Source organism: Lampetra planeri, chromosome 54 (genome assembly GCF_965212315.1).
Source record: "Lampetra planeri chromosome 54, kcLamPlan1.2.h2, whole genome shotgun sequence".
NCBI lineage: Eukaryota > Metazoa > Chordata > Hyperoartia > Petromyzontiformes > Petromyzontidae > Lampetra > Lampetra planeri.
This window is the reverse complement of record NC_136160.1, coordinates 7,114,500-7,137,936: the sequence shown is the minus strand read 5'-3', so window position 1 is coordinate 7,137,936 and position 23,437 is coordinate 7,114,500. Positions and strand designations below refer to the sequence as shown.

Sequence of the window (23,437 nt, the reverse complement as noted above, 5' to 3'; positions counted from 1 at the left end):
GATGGTGAAGAATCACGACGGCTAGCCACGAGTTCAAACGTGCCCGGGAGGACGTCCATCGGGGAGACGGAGCGATGGAATCAGCTAAAAAAAACACTAAGGCCCCACTGAGTTGCGTAGCTCTTTTTCAGTAGCAACGCGGATATCGCAAATGACAGCTCAACGAAGTGGCTTATCGCCGTGTGGACACTTACCAAAGCCAAATTATCTAAATGATGCACGTTGATTCGAAATGCGGAGGGGAAACTTCGGAGGATACGGAAGAACGCGCAAACGCCAACTATGCAACAGGTGTCAGAGTCGGAATCAAACCCACGGCCTCTTGCATACGAGGCGAGGGAATTAACATCTCGCCACCAGCTTGCCGGTGCTATGCAAATAATTACATCGCATCATTATGAGGGCTGGCGACGGCTTTCAGAGGCCTTCGTCCAGCAGTGGATCATTGGCCACGGCTGATGAGGATGTTGCTGACTTAAGCAGATAAATAAATCGCGTGTATTCACCGTCCCGCCACCACGACACGCGCCCTCTACACAACACCCGCTGTTCTCAAATGTCGCCAAGCCTCTCTGCGGACAGTGTATCGGGGATGGCGCTCATCTCCGTGGAAATTCCACGTTGCCATGACGGGGGCCCCAGTCTGTCCACTATTCACGAGCCACCGTACATCCGTGCCCTCAAAAGACCTCGCGGCTGGCCCGGGTATTTGGCGCGCGTCATATAAACGCAGTCTGACACCTCCACGAGAAAACAACGTTACGGCAAACACAACGGGCAGCCCCGGTCAATTGTAGATCGCGCAGACCCCTGAGAGTGACTGACGGGGGAGGGACATTCATGCGCCCTGCAGCGAAGAGCCACAACCAGCTCCGTGGATCTACGCTTGCAGTACGATTGCTGTGCCTGTGATGCGGTCTTGTCCTCCTATAATGCCGCGTGTTGATTTCATAACGCGAGATCGGATATAACGCGATGATGAATTCGTTTAGGGAACGTATTTTTTTGATAACGTGGATGCGAATTGGACGTAACGCGATGGAGCGAACGGAACTACGTCTCGTAGCACGCATAGCAATAAGCGGTTGTTACGGCTCACTCGGTCGTAGCATCACACAAAGGCACTGGGATGCTGCTGGATGCTTCTGGATGCAACCCACGGCGCCTCAGTCTTTGCTCAACCTGCGTTACGCATCTCGCGTGCTATCGCCGCCTGTGCTCATTATAACGCGATTTGTCTATAACGCGGTGTTCTTCAGGAACGCAACTACCACCGCGCTATAGGAGAACAGGACTGTACTCATGATGGTTAGAACCCGGAAGGCCACCCCGGTTAATACTTACAGGTGTATTAACCATGCTTCCCAGTCGACTTCAAAGTATGGTCAAACAAAACTCCATTAACTACCGGTGAGGCCATCATCCAGCAGCGGATGAGACACGCGGCTGTAGGTTCGCAGCACGCGCAATCTGTCGATCAGCAAATCCTAACGCTCCACACATCACCGGTCCACCACTCCTAGACGGCTTCTTGGGAGAGGTGGGCATACCCACGTTTTGCCCCACCGCAAGCGGCCTGCCCATTGACGAACTGTGGTGTCTCGCCATTCAGGAACTGGCACAAGTGCCGCGCCAGGAAATGACATCGCAGCGGCAACTTCTGGATTGCCACTGCGGTGTGCCCACCGTTACTCCACGTGTGCGGTGTGTGTGTGGTATGTGTGTGCGGTGTGTGTGTGTGTGGTGCGTGTGTGGTGCGTGTGTGTGGTGCGTGTGTGTGTGGGGCGTGTGTGTGTGGTGCGCGTGTGTGTGTGGTGCGCGTGTGGTGTGTATGTGTGGTCCGTTTGTGTGTGCGGCGCGTGTGTGTGTGTGGTGCGCGTGTGTGTATCGTGCGTGTGAGTGGTGCGTGTGTGTGGTGCGTGTGTGTGTGTGGTGCGTGTGTGGTGTGTGTGTGGTGTGCGGTGTGTGTGTGGTGCGGTGTGTGTGTGGTGCGTGTGTGTAAATGTCTCACGTGGTTATGCATGCGAAGGGAGCCGTGGTGCTCATCCTGAATGAGCTGCCTTGGCAAGGCAGCTGATGGTGGCCCGCTCGTTTCGTATGCATGTAAAACTTCTTTCGCACCGTACGTAGCCGACCGCGCTAATCGGAGGTGCGGAAACGAGCTGTCCACAGATGCGGCCACGTGGCTTGACGGGGGAGCCAGCGGCTCGCAGCAATTGGAAGGTTGCTCAAAAGTTCGACTTCTGGATGGGGTTTGATTCTAGAATAAAAATTGTTCTTTTACCAGCTCAGGCCCTCTGAGTTATGTATCTCTATTTTCAGAAGCGAACTGGTCAGAACAGTGGCTTTATCATCGAGTCGAAATGTATTGCAGCCAAAGACTCGAAACGAATATTGATTCTAAATGTGAAGGGGATAAAACTGGAGGACCCGGATAAAAATCCACGCGACCACGGGGAGAGAGAGAGACACGCAAACTCCAAATATACAGCAGCAGGCGTCAGGGTCGCAATCGAACCCACGACCTCCTGTATACCAGCGTGGAAGCAATGAGTAGCAAGTTGTGGAGACGTAACACGGTGATTCCCCTATGATGGACTCGGCCCTGCCATAGGAATTCGGAATTTCCACCGCCGCGCTGCAAGTCTGAAAACGTGAGATGACCACTGATAACCACCAGTGCTCATTTAGAACAGCAGGGCATCGCTCTTATCTTTTGAATAAAAATTCCATTTGACAGAATGCACGCAAAACAACGGCGCTTCTGAGTAATTGTTTTATTCATTCTGTTGACTCATACAGTATTAAAACATGCCAAGGAGACTGTCAAGAACGTGTCCTCTGTGTACACGCTCACGTTCGCGAGGACTGTTATCGTCAGAGTAGTCATCTACTTTTGTGTTTGTGAATCGTTTCAAGAGAGTGGAACTCAATCCGGTGGGGGCTCTGGGTAGTAGCGATGTTGGTGGTTGTTGTCGTTGTCGATGGTGGCGTGGGCGTGATGGTGGTGATGGTGGCGAGGGCGTGATGGTGTTGATGGTGGCCAGGGCGTGATGGTGTTGATGGTGGCGAGGGCATGATGGTGACCAGGGCGTGGTGGTGTTGATGGTGGCCAGGGCGTGATGGTGTTGATGGTGGCCAGGGCGTGATGGTGTTGATGGTGGCGAGGGCGTGATGGTGTTGATGGTGGCCAGGGCGTGATGGTGTTGATGGTGGCGAGGGCGTGATGGTGGCCAGGGCGTGATGGTGTTGATGGTGGCGAGGGCATGATGGTGGCCAGGGCGTGATGGTGTTGATGGTGGCAAGGGCGTGATGGTGTTGATGGTGGCGAGGGCATGATGGTGGCCAGGGCGTGATGGTGTTGATGGTGGCCAGGGCGTGATGGTGGTGATGGTGGCGAGGGCGTGATGGTGGTGATGGTGGCCAGGGCGTGATGGTGGTGATGGTGGCCAGGGCATGATGGTGGCCAGGGCGTGATGGTGTTGATGGTGGCCAGGGCGTGATGGTGTTGATGGTGGCCAGGGCGTGATGGTGTTGATGGTGGCGAGGGCATGATGGTGGCCAGGGCGTGATGGTGTTGATGGTGGCCAGGGCGTGATGGTGGCCAGGGCGTGATGGTGGCCAGGGCGTGATGGTGGCCAGGGCGTGATGGTGGCCAGGGCGTGATGGTGGCCAGGGCGTGATGGTGGCCAGGGCGTGATGGTGGCCAGGGCGTGATGGTGGCCAGGGCGTGATGGTGGCCAGGGCGTGATGGTGGCCAGGGCGTGATGGTGGCCAGGGCGTGATGGTGGCCAGGGCGTGATGGTGGCCAGGGCGTGATGGTGGCCAGGGCGTGATGGTGGCCAGGGCGTGATGGTGGCCAGGGCGTGATGGTGGCCAGGGCGTGATGGTGGCCAGGGCGTGATGGTGGCCAGGGCGTGATGGTGGCCAGGGCGTGATGGTGGCCAGGGCGTGATGGTGGCCAGGGCGTGATGGTGGCCAGGGCGTGATGGTGGCCAGGGCGTGATGGTGGCCAGGGCGTGATGGTGTTGATGGTGGCCAGGGCGTGATGGTGTTGATGGTGGCGAGGGCATGATGGTGGCCAGGGCGTGATGGTGTTGATGGTGGCCAGGGCGTGACGGTGGTGATGGTGGCGAGGGCATGATGGTGGCCAGGGCGTGATGGTGTTGATGGTGGCCAGGGCGTGATGGTGTTGATGGTGGCCAGGGCGTGATGGTGTTGATGGTGGCCGGGGCGTGATGGTGTTGGTGGTGGCCAGGGTGTGGTGGTGTTGATGGTGGCGTGATGGTGTTGATGGTGGCGTGATGGTGTTGATGGTGGCGAGGGCGTGATGGTGTTGATGGTGGTGAGGACGTGATGGTGTTGATAGTGGCCAGGGCGTGATGGTGTTGATGGTGGCGGTGCGCCTGTCATCACATCGATGGAACCGAAGCCGCGATTATGTTGACGTCATTGCTGCTAATGCTATTTGTGGCTTCAAACCTTAGCCGTGCAGTATCGATAGTTCAATTTTAATGTGCAGCTTTTATTGATGAACTGTGTGTGTTGTCTTGGTGTGGTCTGGGACTGTTGTTGTTTTGCTGCCTTGCCATAACTTGAATTTAGTGTTGAAAAATCGACAGGAATGTACGTACTTTTGCAATTTGTACTAAGATCCTTTATGTGTTTGTATTTATGTTAACTGCCTTGCTTAACTTTTATCTAATTTGCACTCCTTTTTTGCATTGTGTTTGTTGTAACTTTCTGACCCCGTGCCCCCTACTGAACATCTATGACAAAGAGCTTTATAGCTCATCGGATTCCTCCTAATAGAGATCGAATCTGACTGTGAAGCGCCAAATGCATGGTGATTGGCGGTCATGATGCGCTCTCATTGTTGGTGGTGGTTGGACCAGCTTGATGGCATTGTTGAGGGTGATTGGACCAGCTTGATGGCATTGTTGAGGGTGATTGGACCAGCTTGATGGTAGTGTTGATGGTGATTGGACCAGCTTGAGATGGATGTGAAGTAGGGGTCACGTGTTGTTCTTAACAGTCAAGGTGGGGGGTTGGGGGGGGCAAGCTTCCCTCTCTTCAATAAAACATTCCCCATATTAAATCCACACAGAGTTTTGGGGGGGACAGGCGGGGCAGTGATGATGGCGATGATGACGATGGTGATGACGATGGTGAAGATAAAGATCCCCCGTATAGCCTTAACAGACTGTTGGGACAAGTGCTGTTAGCGAGCACCTATGAAGGCCGGCAGGGTACACAAGGGGGTGGGTGGCCAACGCCACGCCCGGCCGTCTTTGTCTCCACGGCGGCGATGATGTTTACACGCCGCGCCAGGTACTAATTTGAGGCTGAGTCAACCTCGGGAAGGCCCAGGACTGGTTCAAATAATCGTCACTGGTGGTAGCCGTTCAGCATGAATTGAACTCGGGTCACCGGGTTCGTAGCGCAGTGCGTGCTAACCGCTCCCGGTTATGAGCACCACCACCACTACCACCACCACTACCACCATCGCCACCACCACCACGGGATTTCAGCCGATGCGTACCGCAGCTAAAAAGCAACGCGGAGGCGAACAAGGCTTCCAGACGACGACGATGATGCATGGGGAGGAGAGAGAGAGAGAGGGGGAGGGGGGGAGAAAAACAACCGCAAAACTCCAGAAGTAAACACGGAATCAAGGACACACTCGGCAAGCGAAACGTCACCACATGCACGCCGCTGAAGCGCAGACGCCACCGCCGCCACCACCACCGCAGCAGCAGCAGGCGAGCGGCGGTGGCGGTAGCCGCGGTAAGAAATTCGCTCTCATCGTCATCATGGGGGGCAGGGGTGGGGAGGGGGATTTGCGTCGTCTCCCATCTCGGCTTTCGCTCGAGCGACGCTCGTTTATTACGCGAGCCTTGGGGGGGTGGGGGCAGCAGGAGGAGGAGGGGGGCACTGCACATGCAAAGCTTGCAGCGAGTGGGCAGTGGGTGGGGGGCGGAGGGAGGGGTCGCCAGTCAGAAGTGACACCTCTTCACGTCTGGAGCTCTCCCGCCGTGGCCACCGGCTGGAGCGGAATGATTGCTCACAGGGGATGGGGTCCAAGTGTGGAGAGAGCGAGCGCCGATTGATGTGCTTGTGCGATTCGTATTTTTGTTTTTATTTATGGTTAGCGACTTGCCTCGCTTTCCCCTCTGCTTTGCACTCCCGCCGTTGTGTTTTTGTTCCGGCTGTCGTTGTGAATTTGTCTGACGCGTCCCTCAACTGAATCTGTGGGGGGAAAAGAGCTTCCTAGCTCATCGGATTTCTTCCGGTCTAAAATCGAGATTCCGATTCTGGACGGCTCGCAGCAATCAGAAAGGTCGCGCGAGTTCAAATCCTGGTTGGGAGTTGACTCCGCCCATCATCCCTCTGGGGCCGATAGAATTAGTAACATTTTGTGGGCAATTCAAAAGTGGTTGTCCGATGGAGCGTCTCTCCCCCGCCATAGGAATGGGGATTTTCCCACTACTGGCTGTAGGCAATTGGGTAAGAAATCACTTTGGCTGTTTTCGAAATAATTATAGTTTTGGATCGTCGTTTTTAAATTATATCGGCTGATATTTCGCTCATTTTGTAGTCGACTAATAAAACCACGAGTTCACACCCTGGCCCTGACCAGAGAGCCACTCTTCAGGATTATCAATCGCGGCCGTTCCGTGGGCAGACTGCTCCCTGGCATGGGAATGTGGAATTTCCACAGCTGGCTCGGGGTTGCCGACTGAGACGAGCAGAGCCCCGCGACTCGCTCGAGCGGTACATCGGTTGAGCCTCTCCGATTGCGAATTCGAGTTTGTTCCCGCGTGTTGTCTAGGCGCGATGTTCGACGTTTCGCTCCACGTGCTTTCAAAGAACTGCAGGAGGAGCTGAAAAATTCCTCCCCGGCTTGTGGAGCGAAAAACGTCGGAACGGACGTCGCGCGTCCGACGACACGCAGCGTCAACCGTTCGGAATTCGATTTAAAACTTCGACCGCTGTTTGCAGTCGCCAGACTCTGCAGAGGTTTCAACTCCTGATTGTGGCCACGTAGGGGCGGGGGCAATATGGGAGCGCAGGCTGGGTAGGGAACGTGGGGCTGGGTGCAGCGTGGGCGGGGTGGAGGCATTAGAGGGTCTCGGAGCAGAGCGCTCGCTCCAGCTCGTTCCTGTAGAGCTTCCCGCCGTCCGAGAGGGCCATGATGTTCTTGCGGTAGACCGTCATGGCCTGGATGTCCGTCTCCTGTGGGGCACAGCGCACACACAGCGCGCACACACACAGCGCACACACACACAGCGCAGACACAGCACACACACAGCACACACAGCGCACACACAGCACACACACAGCGCACACACAGCACACACAGCGCACACACACAGCGCACACGCGCACACACACAGCACACACACGCACACACACACCCAGCACACACACACAGCACACACACACGCGCACATACGCGCACACACACACATACGCGCACACACACACGCGCACATACGCGCACACACACACACAGCACACACACACACACACACGCGCACACAGCACACACACACACACGCACGAGTGGTGAACGCGCTGTGAACAACCGCAACGCGCTGGGATGAGAATCCCCGGGGATTTCAGTTTCACTCGCCAGGTGCCACGGTGGCTCGGAGATGTTCACTACCTCGGCTGGTATGCTGGAGGTTGTGGGTTCGAACCCAACCGTTACGACTGCTGTATATTTGGAGTTTCATGGTGGCGAGATGTTAACTACCTCGTCTGGTATGCATGCGGTCGTGAGTTCGATCCCGACCTTGACGCATGCTGTATATTTTGAATTTGCGTGTCTCCGGGTCCTCCGGTTTTTCCCCTTCACATTTAGAATCTAGATTTTAATTTTTCGTGACTGCAAGGATTATAATCGACGTGCGTTCAGAGTATTTAGCTCCTGCTACAAATGTCCACGCGACAGCCACTTTGTTGAGCTATCATTTGTGGCCAGGTCGCTTCTGAAAAATGTCTACTGTATATAGAGGTGCGGTGGAAGGACAACAAACTAAACACAGAAAGCAGCTCTATGCTGATCGTGGCTCCGCTACTGCTGCACGTGGCTGCTGTGACCCAGCGGTGTGGAGGCAGCGGCGAGGGTTGGTGGATCACACACAGATGGGCTGTGAAGCTCCCTTCCCGTGGGTAGGGGTTCCAGGAGGTGCCCGTACCCAACAAGCGGACTAAGCGCACATCTGTTTCCATCTGCACGGGGGGATACAGCGTTGCCCCCTCGCGCAAGCCCTGGGGTGTATCTGGGTGCTCGGTTTCCTCCTCCGACTTGTGTATTAAACACAACTCGCCATGCATTGTCTGAAAATATCTGAGAATAAAAACCCAATGTAGCGGCAGGATCCTGCTGAACACGAGACCTTTGACTCAACTGTGACTCTCACGGATAAATAAGTAAATTACGATAAGAGAGTATATACAACGCGGCTGTGGGCGGGAATTGTCCAGAGTGGGTAGCAAACGGGACAACTTTCCCCCAGGCCTCACACGAAATCGGGGCACCACATTGGGAGTTGTGGTTGACCTTGCTCCTCGTGATGAATGAGGAGGGCGGGGGGGGGCACCACGTGGCGTTCTGCCCGGGGGCTTCCTCCAGGATGGCTCTGGGCGGCTCACCATCTTCACCGGCTCTCTCACCAACCGTCTCTCTCACTAACCGACTCTCTAACTCAGGGGTCCCAAACCCCCGGGCCGCGGACCGGTACCGGTCCGTGACCTGTTAGGAACCGGGCCGCACAGCAGCAGGAGGTGGGAGCGGTGAGTCCGCGCGTGGCCCGCCCCCATCGTTTTATTATTGACCACTTCCGTCCGTGCCTCTTTCCCGCACTGCACACTTGTCTCAGTGTCACAGTGTTGGTGAGCCCACAAGCTCTAACCCCTAGTCGCCACAACGAGTAAATAACGCACGTCGCTGGAGAGCTTCTTTGAAAAGAGGGAAAGACCCAATGATGACCCCCCCACCCCCCGGTCCGTGAAAAAATTGTCTCCCACGAAACGGGTCCCTGGTGCCAAACACGTTGGGGACCGCTGCTCTAACTCGCCTCCTGCGGCCTCGCAGATGCCCTCCTGGTGAGCGCTGCGAGGTAACGCAACCATCGCTGCACCGTTGAGCTCCCCACTCTCCGCTCACTTCCTCTCGGAGCCTTGAAAGCGACGCGCGAGTTTGTCCCAGCGGCGATAAAAACTAAAAGCCACCGTTTAAACTATTATTTAAAAAATGTACACACCAGGTGAAAGCCCACTTAGCTGCGTGGCTCTTTTTTCCAGAAGCGAGGTTGGCAATCGCAAATGATCACTCAACGAAGTGACTTGTCAGCGCATGGAAATGCAGAGCAGCCACATACCCTAAACCAGTGGTTCTTAACCTTCACTGCAGGCCGCAATCCCCCATTGGTTCTCCATTATTATAAATGCATAATGCTAATAAATACATAGGGTTGATTAAACAAAGTCGTTACATACTCTTTGGTTCTTTCGGTAAAGTCACGTAGGTATAAAATAAAATAAATACAATACATTTTCTTAATAACATTTTTTATTTAATTAATTACATTTATTTTATACCTACGTGACTTTACCGAAAAAACCAAAGAGTATGGATTCCTGCAGTCACGAAAACTTCAAATCTAGATTGAAAGTCGTTACATGGCCGTGATTAATTTGTGCTTTTGACGATTTACCTTCCAAAAAAATCTGGTCCGTCTCACCCCACCAGAAAGGGCATCTCGCAATTCCAGGGGGTGCGTGCAACCCAGGCTAAAAACACTGCTCTAAGCGCACGCTGATTCTAAATACGGAGGGGAAACCCAGATGACCCGCATACAAATCCATGCGACCACCACGGGGAGAGAGACACGCACATTCAAAATATACAGCAGACGTCAGGGTCGGGATCGGGATCGAACCTACAACCTCCTGCATACCAGGCAAGGATTTTAACATCTCGCCACCATGAAACTCCAAATTTACAGCAGGCGTCAGGGTCAAGATTTAACCCACGACCTCCTGCATACCAGGCGAGGTAGTTAACATCTCCTAGCGCGAGTGCGGTTTCATTTGCGCGCTGCTCCGCCTGCCCCAGCTGCGTCCCGCGCTCGTTATTTAGCGAGCTCCTTGTTCCATTGTTTAGTTACTCGCCCCTTTTGTGAGCTTGAACTTTCATCAAAAGCCGTTTCTGGGGAATAAATACTTTTGAAATTGCTTCGAGCGCAGCGCTGCGTGTTTGTGTGTTTGTGGTGGGCGGGTGTGCGTACGTGGTGTGTGTGGTGTGTGTGCTTTGTGTGGGTGTTTGTGTGTGATGTGTATGCGTGTTGTGTGTGTATGCGTGATATACGGTAGTGTAGCGAGTAGCGTGCTGCCCTACGAACCCAGCGATCAAAGTTAAATCCCCGCTTAACGGCTAACACCGATGACGATTATTTGAACCGGTCCTGGGCCTCCTCGAGGTCGACTCAGCCTAAAATGAGTAATTGGTGTGGTGTGTAAATATCGGTACTAGGGATACAAAGGCGGCCGGGCTTGGTGCTGGCCACCCACCCCTCGTGTGCCGTGCCGGCCTTCATAGGTGCTACTCGCTAATAGCACTTGCCCCAACAGTCCGTTAAGGCTATATGGTGGATCTTCGTCTTTGTGTGTATTATGTACCCATATGCTAAGAGCAGTGGCACGGTGGTGAACGCACTCCACTATGAACCCGTCGACCCGAGTTCAGTTTATGGCAATGGCTAACATCTATACAATTCTTTCAACGTATGATATTCTAGAGTGAGATGACGGAAGAAACAGACGAGAGATGTTGGTGTAGTGAGGTGGGAGAAGACAGACAGACGATGCAGCGTTAGTTGGAAGCAGGGAGGAGAGATGCACACAAAAGATGACAGCTATTATGATGAAAAATAAGAATAGGTTTTACCCTTTCTGGCAATAAAACAGGAGGTGTTAGGATATTTAAACACCAAATAGATACATTTTGCAAGGCACTAAGTCTGCAAAAACCACACGTACTTGTAGCAAAACATGCAAACAAACATGCTCTGATAATATATGCGTCGTCTTTTAAACGTATTTGCCTACACAAGTGGCAGCCTTCTATATGGCCTTGTCTCCCCAATGTTAAAGCAGAGAACAACGGCAAAAGGCGACCATGTTTTGCCGTAAGTATGTGCGGTTAATGCAGACTGGACGCCTGGCATCTGTGCACTCCGTGTTGTGCTGGACAGAAGCAAGCAAAGCCAAAGCCTCCTGCTCCCAGAAGCTCATGAAGTAAAACAAAAAGTTTGAACCGAATATCAGCACGATTTCAAATCCCATGGGTTGTATTTTTGACCTGTAATGTTGATGATAATAATACATTGCGTATCTATCCAGGAATGCCACACTGAGTCCACGGACTTGTTCTCGGGAGGACCCTGCCACATTGGGTTTTTTATTTCAAGATGTTTTCAGCCGATTCATGGCAAGTGCTTATTATTCACGTGGGAAGGAGGACACAGGAGTATCCGGAGGAGGAATCCCACGCCTTGCGCGAGGGGGCAACACTCTATCCCTCGTAAAGATGGAAACAGATGGCGATTAGTCCGCTCGCTGTGCCGCCCACGGGAAGAGAGTTTCACAGCCCATCTGTGCGTGATCCACCAACCCTCACTGCTGCCTCCACAGCGCTGGGTCACAGCAGCCATGAGCAGCGTGGCCACCACCACTACTGCCACCACCACCACTACTGCCACCACCACCACCGCCACCGCCTGGCCTGAGTGTGACGCGTGTGCGATGCATCATGTATGTGTGTGTGCTGCGTGCACATGGATATCCTACCATCGTCCTCTCGTATAACTCTGCCTCGTCTACCCAACATCAACACGAGGGGTTCTCAACTTCTTAGATGCGGCGGGTCCCTCTCACCACGCCGCACAAACCCACAAACACAGCTACGGTTCACTCAGACCACGCGTCCACGCCTCTGGCGTATGCGGGGTGAGTGAGGAGGCAATCGCTTCACGTTGCATATCCGCGTGCATTTGTGTCAGTTCGGGGATTGTGCTTGACACTAGCTGGTTGCTCGGTGGTAAGGCCCACTGAGCTCAACACCGTAGCTCCTTTTCAGAAGTGACCTGGCCACAAATGATAGCTCAACAAAGTGGCTTATCGCGTGTACATTTATAGCAGTACTTTAAATGTAGAGAGAAAAACCGGAGGACCCGGAGAAAAATCCATGCGACCACAGGCGGCAGAATCGGGATCGAACCCCTACCCCAAACTTACGACGGCAAGCCACTCGCTCTCCCACGGGTGACTTGATCTCATGAACCGAGTGCGTCTGAACTTGGGAGCGTTGGTCGTCATTAAGGTGGCCAATCGATCACTATACACGGCTCTTGTGACAACACCAAGCGCCGGATTATGTAAATTAACTTCTGAATACTATGAGACCTCCTTTACCAGTGGCAAAATATAGTAATAGGTTTTTACCCTTTCAACTGGTACAAAAACTGACACATCAACTTCAAGGACAGTGCATAGCATTATCATCATCAGAGTTGTTTCTTTTTGTTTGCATTTTGACTGCTTGTGTTGTGGTTATTGCAAACATGATGCCTTGTATAAAGGTGTCAGTTTTTGTACCAGTTGAAAGGGTAAAAACCTATTACTATAACTTCTGAATGTCAATCAATCAAACTCCATGGGCAGAATTGCTCGCAGGTGCCCACTGCAATTTTTGCCACTTGTTCCCACTTCCCGCTAGCCTGTGCCAACACGCCGAGGCGATGCGCATCTCTCTGGCACCAATCTCTCACGTCACCCAGCCATTCTCCACAGGCTCTTCTTCCAGTTCCCTCTATTATTACAGTTTTTTTATTTTCCTCTTGTCCTCCAACCTGCATGTGTGCCCAAACAAGCTCACGTGGTGCACAAGCACAAACAACAACAAGGAACTCAACGTGTACGTCAATAACAACATCACGTGTGTGTGTGGGGCATTATAAGAACATTCTTATATTAAGCTCAGTTTCCTTCTCATTAACACTTGCATCAAGTCTTCTGTTGTGTTCAGCCTTTTTCTTACTTCTACGTTTGTCACTCTCTGTGTCCAACTTCTGAATGTAGTCAAATAAATAACCGCACGATACGTTTCCTTCCCAAATTTTCCTCTTCCCTAACAACAACAACAACAAAGTCACATCTCATCAGGCCACAGGGCCTTCTGGGAGTTTTCAGGAGCATTGATTTGATACGAGCAAAACTGTGGTGTCGTTTCAACAACCAGTGGCTCATCGGCAGTCAGATTTGTTTAAACCAAAGGTGATGCACAAGCACAAACAACGACAAGGAACTCAACGTGTACGTCGATAACAACATCGTGTGTGTGTGGGGGGCCTATTAAGAAAATACTTCAACAGACTACAGGCTACAGTCTGTTGAAGTCGACAGACTACAGTCTGTTGAAGACAATATGGGGGATGTTTGTCTTTATAAAATAAATAAATATATATAATAGGCGACGTTTTGGCTCTTCTTCATATAAAGTAAATCAGTAGATAATGTACGTGTTACGAAGAAGTGCCAGTCCCCGAAACGGGTCCTAGTTCAGCGCAAAACTTTACAATACGTAACACAAGATGGTCATTAAAACAGTAATCCGGGAATAATGCCTTCCCAGAATCAACCGTCGCTGCACCGGCTCTCTGCCAACCCGTAGGGCAGAATAATGAACATATCCATGTTCATACAAAGAATAATTGACATATTCACGACCAGGCAAAAGTAATGAACATATTCAAGATCAGGCAAATCATAATGAACATATTCACAAACAGGCACAATATAAGTAACAAAAATGATGACACAAATAAAAATTAACATAATTAACATAATCATGATGAGGCTAAGCATAATTAACATATTCATGATTAATCTAGATTTGAAGTTTTTGTGACTGCAGGGATCCATACTCTTTGGTTCTTTCGGTAAAGTCACGTGGGTATAAAATCAATTCAATCACGACGTTTCGGGCACAACACAAGCATCCATCATCAGGTAGGACAACCACAGCAACAACAATTGCTGAAATGGGCAAAACAAAAAATAAAATGTTATTGCTTGTGATTGTCCCACTTGTGTTGCGCCCGAAACGTCGTGATTTAGTTTATTTCATTTTATACCTACGTGACTTTACCGAAAGAACCAAAGAGTATATTCATGATCAGGCGAATCACCGCTGAGCTCTGAGCCAAGATAACGTGGCCCGCGTCAGAGTCTAAAAAAGGGCAGCCCGGGCAAGGTCAGAAGGTCACTTCAAACAACGGCTCTAGAAACAAACAAAAAACCGATGAATGAGGGGGAAAAAGCCCCCTTGTACCGGAAGGTTAAGTTAATTGACCTTTTGGCTGACAGGCCTTCAGCGCAAACTATATTCCGTGGATAATTAAGCAACGCTGTTGACTAGGGAAGGGGAGGGGGTCTGCGTTGGCGGTGCTGCACAAACACTGAGCAGCAAGAACAACAACAACCCCAGATTTGAAGCTTTCGTGACTGCAAGGATTCATACTCTTATGTTTTTTCGGTAAAGTCACGTAGGTAAAAAATAAAATTACTCAAAGTAATAATAAAAATAAACTGAAATAATAAATCACGACGTTTCGGAGGCAACACAAGTCTCACCTGATGACGGAGACTTGTGTTGCCTCCGAAACGTCGTGATTTATTACTTTATTTTATTTCTATTTTTACTTTTAGTAATTTTATTTTTTACCTACGTGACTTTATCGAAAAAACCTAAGAGTAACAACAACCCCCACCGTCGCTTCGTCATCAACGATGGCGGACAACGAGGACGCACGGCGGTGGCCCAGTGCTCGTGACCCGAGTTCGAATCCCGGCCATGGTTTACGGTGGCGAGATGCCAACTACCTCCCCATTGTATGCAGGAGGCCGTGGGTTTGATCGCGACCCTGACGCCTGCTGCTGTATATTTGGAGTTTGTGGTCTCTCTCTCTCTCCAGGTCCTCCGGTTTTCCCCTCCACATTTAGAATCAAAATCGCACGTTTAGAGTATTTGGCTGCTATACATGTCCACATGATAAGCCACTTCTGAAAAAGAGCTATATAGCTCAGTGGGCTTTACCTGGTAAAATAAAAAAATTGTTAAGTTGTAACGTCAGTGGTATCTGAACCGATCATGAGCACCCCCCACCACCCTCTTCACCAACCCGCACTGACCAGCGTGGTGAAGTATGGTCCAAACAACCCCCACGACTGAGACGGCTAATGATTTGTAACAACATAAAAGACAACGCAGGTGGACGTTGCAGTATTGAGTCCTGTCAAGTGTCAAGCCATGGGCCTGCTTCAGAGGAGTTACACCGATTCACAAACCCTGCAGAGTAGTTTTAAATGGCAAGACGACGATCACTTCTTTGTTGTGATGGGTTGTAGTTGAAGTGATGGTTTGTAGTTGAAGTGATAGTTTGTAGTTGAAGTGATAGTTTGTAGTTGAAGTGATGGTTTGTAGTTGAGGTGATGGTTTGTAGTTGAAGTGATGGTTTGTGGTTGAGGTGATGGTTTGTAGTTGAAGTGATGGGTTTTAGTTGCGTTGGCGTGACAACGTCGCACACATTCGCAAGCATGTATGGGCACCTCAAGCGCGTGACCGGCAAAAGCCAAAGACAACGTTTACTCAACATCCCTATACAGAATTTTAGTTTTACGTTTAACATTTTTACATTCTACACCAACAACACTATAGTGTACAGTGAAAACACTATACAGTAGTAGAATTTGTGAATAGTTAATGGAAGAATAGACCAGGTTTTCCTCAAACAAATAGATTACGATAAAAAAAATGTCCGATTCTGCACTCTCCTACCTCTCTCCTCATGTGTAACTTTACTCTCAACACAATCTCCTAACTCTCCCCTTTCATCTCACGTGATCACCCTCAATGTACTCCCCCAGCTCTCCCCTCTCAACTCACTGTACTCCACACGCTCTCCTGCATCTCCACCCTTCCATATCTCTCAAAATTTGCACGTGTGACTGTGAACTGGTGGTATCGACAAGGCTGAGTGCACTGCGCTGCATATGCCATGCGGTGATCACATGACATGTGCGCAGGATAAACCACCATCACGCGAACTCCGCTCATCCTCACAGGAACAGCGGCGGCTTTTGGCTGGCCATCGATAAAATATGGTCGCTGCATTCACGTGGCGCTTTCAGATGCGCTTCTGCAGCCGTCTGGAATGCTCTTCCTTCCGATGTTAGGAAGTCACTGGAGCTGTGCAATTTTAAATCATCTCGATTGAAATCTCGTTCTTTAGAACTGCTTATTGTGTTTAGTTTGTTGTCCTTTACCCGCAACTCTGATTAGCACGGTTGGCTACGTACGGTGCAATATAAATTCAACATACCAGGAGTACTTACGAAAATTCGACTTACAAACTATCATAGATACGAACAAACCTATCCGTATGTCCAGTTGCCTGTTCGGACTGAGAGTCGTAAGTTCAACCGCCGTGCAATAGATGGTGGCAGTGGCATCTACATCTGCAGAATGTGAAAAACTAGTGGCATCTACATCGGCAGAACATGAAGAACCGGTGGCATCTACATCTGCAGAACATGATGAACCAGTGGCATCTACATCTGCAGAACATGAAGAACTGGTGGCATCTACATCTGCAAAACATGATGAACCAGTGGCATCTACATCTGCAGAACATGAAGAACCGATGGCATCTACATCTGCAGAACATGAAGAACCAGTGGCATTTACATCTACAGGAGATTATACATTACCCCTTTTAAGTGTACATGGCGTACAACGTGTTTGTACAGGAGTAAAGTTGGACTTGCGAACAAATTGGCTTACGAACAGACCTCGAGAACCAAACTCGTTCGTAAGTAGACGAGTCTCCGTACATATGTACGTACGGGCGGGAGTCAGGCGCTCGAACATTACTCCGGCGAGCGAGTGTGTAGGGAACGCGTTCGGGCTGTACCTGCTTGTTCTTCTCCAGCAAGTCCTTGAGCAGGGCGTCCAGCTCGTTCTCGTCGATGTAGCCGCTCCCGTCCTGAAACGATGAACGCACAGAGCAATGCCTCGGCCGTGAAAACTTTCACACCTCGCCCCCCCCCCCCAGCATCAAGGGGAGGGGTGGGGGGGAAGGTTCGGGGGGACACCAGAACAGACTTCCAGACTGCTCCAGCCAAACTGGTAGCCTAACCTTTGGGGGCCCCTGATTGGTCAGGGTTTATATATTAATCATGTACATTCATTACACCACACTGAATCTTTGAATTGGTGACATAAAACCTCTGGATGAGGACGAGATCAATGCCATAAGCTGGATCTCAAAGCTCACGAACAACGCTGGCTCTGCCAGTCTGTGTGGATGTAATGTAGCGGGCGGTGTTGTAGTGGCATAGGCACTGCGCTAAGAACCCAGAGCAACATAGGGTTTAACTCGTAATCAGAATCTTTATTCAGACTGCAGGAATCCGATGAGCTATTAAGCTCTTTTTCGCAGATGGCCAAACAGGAATGTGGTCCATCCCCCGTTACGCGATCTCTCCCACGCCATTTCCATCTTAGGGGTCGTCCATAAATGACGTCACGCGATTTTGGACAATTTTTGGCCCACTCCCCTTCGTCACACGGCATCACAAAAAGTCAGACCCCCCCTCAAATATGACGTCACAAAACTCTGCCCCCCCCCCCAAAATAAAACATGCTTCAAATCGCTTTAAACTATTGTCATTGTAGTGCGTATTTAATGTGGTGCTGCACTCTGATGTTGTAGGAGAAAACATTTATTAAAAAAAAAATTAAGTAGAACGTGTTGTCTATATTTATTTAAAGTTGTGCATTTTTACGTGACGTCACATTTCTCAACCCCCCCCCCCCTCGTCACACATCGTCACAAATGTCTGACCCACCCCCCCTAGGTGCGTGACGTAATTTATGGACGGCCCCTTACTATCTGTCCGTTCTTTCCCAATCTTTCTCCCCTCGTTCTCTCACCCTCTCCTGTCTCTGCTCCTTAGACCACGGCCACTTGGAGGGGTGTGTGACCCTGGCTCTTTGTGCCTCTGTGTTGTTGCTATAAGTTTTTGTTTTGTTAGGGGAAAAAAAGTTTTGCTCGCTGACTGGCTGGCAATCGACGATTATCCCATCGCTCCTGTGCGCCGCTTTTTCATCTCGCGAATAATGTTGCGCCAAGTGCCCATTACGCACTCAACGTGCAGCATCAAAGCGACGCACGCACGTTTGAGTCATCAAAGCATTCGCAGGACGCTCGCCCCTCAGAGATTAAAAAACCCTTTCATGCGTGTGAACAAACAGAAGACACGTTGATCAACAACACTTCCACCCGAACCGATCTAATGCCGCTCGCAAACGTCAGCTCCCCACTTTGCCCTGCGTGCATGGACGTGCGCACACCGCGCTTCGCACGAGCAATGATCTCTCAGCCTTGTCCAGACCACCAGCTCAATACGCGCGGCAGCAGCCGTATTGTCGCCGACACCGGCGGCTCAGGGAGTGCATGGGATGACGCGGTGGTCACATGACGCACACGCGAGGCATCGTGGGAATTGTGCCGTGTGCCGGCAGCTTGTGCGTTTTTTCAATCTCAGAATCAGAATGTTTATTTATACTGGAGGAGGAATCCGATGAGCTATGAAGTTCTTTTTCACAGATGCCCAATAGGGGCAGGTCAGAAGATTACAACAACAATGCAAAAACATGATAGGAGTGCAAAGTATCGGAAAGGTAAACAAATCCCTTAAAACAAATATACAATTAAAACAATAACAATGTTTATCCTGTTGCAATGGTTTTTTATCATCAGTAACACAGAGTTGGATTTGAACGAACACTTTCCCTTTAAAGGAAACGATTTACATTTTAAAAAAACAGGCGACAGACATCCATTGGGAGTCGTCCGCAGTTGCGCGTGGCAAAAGCTTGTCAAGCCAAGCTTGCGATGCCCATCCCGGAAATCCACGCATGCGTGATTGCCGCTCCTACTTCTCTGCAGCCTGACGCGTGTTTGTCCAGCTCTGTGCCGGGGAACGCCAAATTAGCTGGTACCAAAAAAAGAAGCACGAAACGCCGCCGATTTCCTTCCGCCGTACCTTGTCGTAGTACGCGAATATCTCGTTGAACTCCTTGGCTGTCATTTTGACTCCCTGCAGCAGAAGGGGAAAGCGTTCCACGGTTAGGGGGGGCAGCAGTTGTCTCCGCTCACACTGCTGCGCACACACGTGGGGGGTGTAGCCCCTAGAGGGAAGGTCTGCAGGGCATCTTGGCACCGCTCTGCCAGGCTGGACGGACGTTCTTGGAAGATATGGGGGTACCCACATTTGGCGAGATGTTAACTACATCGCCTGGTTATACAGGAGGTCGTGGGTTCGATCCTGACCCTCACGCCTGCTGTATATGTGGAGTTTTTCGTGTTTCTCTCCCTGTGGTAGCATGGATTTTTTTTCCCCGGGTTTTCCCTTTTTTTCCTCCACATTTAGAATCAACATGCGTTTAGACGATTTGACTGCTTATAAATATCCACGTGATAAGCCAATTCGTTGAGCTATCATTTGTGATAGCCAGACCCCTTCTGAAAGAGAGCTACGTAGCTCTGTGGGGCCTTACCTGGTAAAATAAAAAATAGCTTCGTTTTTGTTCGTTTCATTTTTACCGCACCACATGCGACCTGCCGGTTGACGAACTGTGGTGACCCCATTTATACTGCTGGGTGGAAAGAGGCGGTAGGGCGATTTAAGAAACTTGCACCGTTATTTCAACTGCGACCTCAGGATTGCACGTTCGATTCCAGGAAATGGAATCGAACCAGGAGAAGGAATCGAATCGGCGACCTCACGATTGCAAGTCCGGCATGCCGCTGACCTTTACACCACACGGCAGTGCACATACGCACTGCGCATGATTTATATCAGACCTATACGGAGTTGTGACGTTTGATAATACAATTATTGTGATTTGGATCAATATTCAGTTCAAGAATCAGTGTTTTTTCAGCCCTGTGTGTTGTCGTCTTGTTCTCTGTCAAAGCACAAAGGTGCATTCGCGTTGATGTGTGTATAGTTTTTGTCTCAAGTCGTCACATTATGCGTGCGTCGTGAGCGCAAGAGCCGACCGCCTTGGACAGACGACCCGTTACGTGCACATACGTGATGCGTGACTGTTCGGGACGCGTCTCCGAATATTCACATTTCGCGAAAATCCTAAAATTGGGCCTATAAATATACAGCAAGGATGTTTCAGACCACCGAGATTTCGCTTTGTATCCGATCGATCCCAAAACCGGAAGTGACATCACAAAGGTATGCCGCCACTTCCGCGCTCTTCTCCACCACGAGGGTGATGTCACGTTAGCATGGGGCGACGTCACTGCTGCCAGCAGGAAGACTTTTATAACATTGGAAATTGTCCCGAACAAATCCCTATCCTTTCCGTGTGTTTGTGTGTAAGGAGCGGTGGCACAGCTATTAGCGTACTGCGCGACAAACCCGGTCGACCCGAGTTCGATTTCCGCTTACGACCAATAGTAGAGGTGATTATCTGAACCGGTCTTGGACCTCCCATAGGTCGACTCAGCTTTAAATGAGTCCCTGGTGCAGTGTGTAAACATAGCCCTCTGGGGAGACAAAGACAGCCGGGCGTGGTGTTGGTCACCCACCCCCTCGTGTGCCATGCCGGCCTTCATAGGTGCTACTCACCGCCAGCACTTGCCCCAACGGTCTGTTGAGACTAATACGGGGGTGGGGATCCTTGTGTGAATTGCGAGTGCACTCACCTGAAACTTCAACAGGAAGTTTTCCTGCACAGGAAGCAACCTGCGGTGGGCGGAAAACAACAACACAGGTGTACACAGCGTGGAGATGTCGATCCAATATGGGATAGGGAGAGATGACCCGATAGACGAGACAGGAGTGTGGGGGGCGGGGGAGGGGGACGGGGGGGGGTGACTTAACGATCGGAGGGCCTCCCACTCACCTCGCCATTTCACCCAGACCCAACTTGCCGTCACGGTTGGTGTCGAATATTCTCAACTGCAACGAGCGACGCGGACACACAAACAAAAACACAACGTCAAAGCGGTGACGGATTCGGCATTTGGCTCGAGCTGAACGAGGCTCAAGACTCGCGACGAAGCGGCTCAGCGCCACCGCACCCTGCCGATGAGACCGGGAGACGTCGACAACCCGTGCGGGGTTCGCTTCATTGAAAGCAAACCCCGCGGGAAAACACTGGCTGCCTGGAATCCAACCCTAAGTTCTCGGCGGTCCTGACAGAGTATGCCGCCCTTTGAGCCAGCCCATGCCACCTTCAAGGGAGCCGAGTAAACCTATCGATGGGTGGAGCGGTGACGGCGGCGGTGAAACTCGCTGCATCGCGAACCCGGCGATCCGAGATGGATTCCCGGCCACGGAGGACATCAGGGAAGAGTTGAGAGTGAACATCTGAACCGGAGCAGGCGAATCCATCGCTGGGTTCGCGGGCGTGGCGCGCTAACCGCTGCACTCCCGCTACCCGTAATGTGCACGTACACACACGGATGCTCGCTGGTGGGCAGCGAGTGTGTGAGCCGGGTGGGGAGTAAGTGCGGAGAGAGTGAGAGTGGAAGGAGGGGTGCAGACGGAGGAGTTCGGAGGGAGCGGAGGGTGTGGATGGAGGAGTGTGGCGCTCACGATGGTGTGCGTGTACTCGTCCAGCTTCTCGTTGTCGTACTTCTTGCGGGCCTTGGTCAGCAGGTCGCGCAGGAAGTTCTACCAGCGCGGCGGCACACACAGGGGACACACGCTAGAGACTAGAGACTATAGAGTGACACACACACTCGAGACACTAGACACATGCAGGGGGCACACACTAGAGACTAGAGTGACACACACACACTCTAGACCAGGGGTCCTCAAACTACGGCCCGCGGGCCACATGCGGCCCACCGAGGGCATTTATCCGGCCCATGGTCACTAATTGGGCTGCGCTGGTGAGCACTAATTGGGCTGCGCTGGTGAGCACTAATTGGGCTGCGCTGGTGAGCACTCATTGGGCTGCGATCTGTGAACAAAACTGCAGGTGTAATTAACTTTTTAATGGCACCCGCACCAGTGTGAGCCTGGGGTAAAAGCGGAGTTCCCCCAATCAGACTGCATTGATGGGCAGTGCAGTCTGTATGTCTCTGTGTGGGCAAAGTTATTGCTGGTATATTGTTTTTGTAGCGCTGTATATATATTGGTATTTTACTAATAGCAATTTTGACTCCCTAGGAAACAATGATGTCAAGAAAGAGAAACATTTACTCGGAGTGTAGGATATTCAAAAAAAAGTGGAATTATGATTACTTTTTCATGCAGTACAAGGAAAGAGCTGTGTGTCTGATATGCCAGAATATAGTGTCTGTGTTCAAAGAATACAATTTACGTCGACACTATGAAACTCAACATAAAGATAAATATGATTGTTTGGTCGGAGAAGTGAGAAAAGATAAAATATAAAAACTGAAAAATACATTAACAACTCAGCAAAATACTTTTGTGAAGCAGAAGCAGCTAAATATTTCATCACTGCGAGAAAGTTTTCAAGTTGCCAAGCTAATAGTGTGCACTGGCAGACCATTCGTTGAGGGAGAATTTGTTAAAGAATGCCTTCTTTCTGTTGCCAAAGAGATGTGTCCAGAGAAGGCCGATTTATTTAGTACAGTGAGTCTTTCAAGACCTACAATTACACGGAGGATTGAAGAAAAGGGAGACAATTTCCATCAGCATTTGCAAAACTCCACAAAAAAAACGTTCCTATTTTTCCTTGGCACTCGACGAAAGCAATGATGTTCGTGATTCTGCACAACTTCTAATTTTTATTCGTGGGACGAATGACTATTTCAAAGTCACAGAAGAGCTTGCTGCACTGCAAAGCATCAAAGGAACAACTACAGGAGAGGATATCTATGAAAAGGTTTGCCAAACTGTGAATGGTTTGGAGCTGAACTGGGCTAAACTAGCCAGTGTGACAACTGATGGTGCTCCTAGCATGGTGGGGTCTAAGAAAGGAGTAATTGCTCGCATTAACCAAGATATGGACAAACATAACCATTCTCATCCAATAGCCATACACTGCCTCATCCACCAACAAGCGCTGTGTAGTAAATCACTGAAGTGGGACTGTTAACTTCATTAGAGCTCATGCACTAAACCACAGACAATTTCAGGAATTTCTGTCTGAGCTAAATGTTGACTATGAAGATGTTCTGTACCACACAGAAGTCCGTTGGCTGAGTCGAGGGAGAGTTTTGAAACGTTTCTATGACTTACTTCCACAGATTACAGCTTTTCTGTTTTCAAAAAACAAAGAAGTACCAGAGCTCAATGATGCAGA

The 23,437-nt window shown here is 50.6% G+C and overlaps 1 protein-coding gene across 1 annotated transcript in view; it reads right to left on the bottom strand.

Annotated features, from left to right (window-relative positions):
• Positions 1-6,129: 6,129 nt before the first annotated feature.
• Positions 6,130-23,437, bottom strand: part of LOC144735107 (calretinin-like) — a 43,628-nt gene continuing 26,320 nt past the window's right edge. Inside the window, exons 6-11 of the mRNA XM_078617521.1 lie at positions 21,754-21,831; positions 21,059-21,114; positions 20,859-20,898; positions 19,180-19,233; positions 17,043-17,114; positions 6,130-7,236 (exon numbers count right to left, since the gene is read on the bottom strand). Coding sequence (XP_078473647.1) covers positions 7,123-7,236; positions 17,043-17,114; positions 19,180-19,233; positions 20,859-20,898; positions 21,059-21,114; positions 21,754-21,831 — 414 coding nt within the window. The 3' untranslated portion in view covers positions 6,130-7,122. The remainder of the gene's footprint in view (positions 7,237-17,042; positions 17,115-19,179; positions 19,234-20,858; positions 20,899-21,058; positions 21,115-21,753; positions 21,832-23,437) is intronic.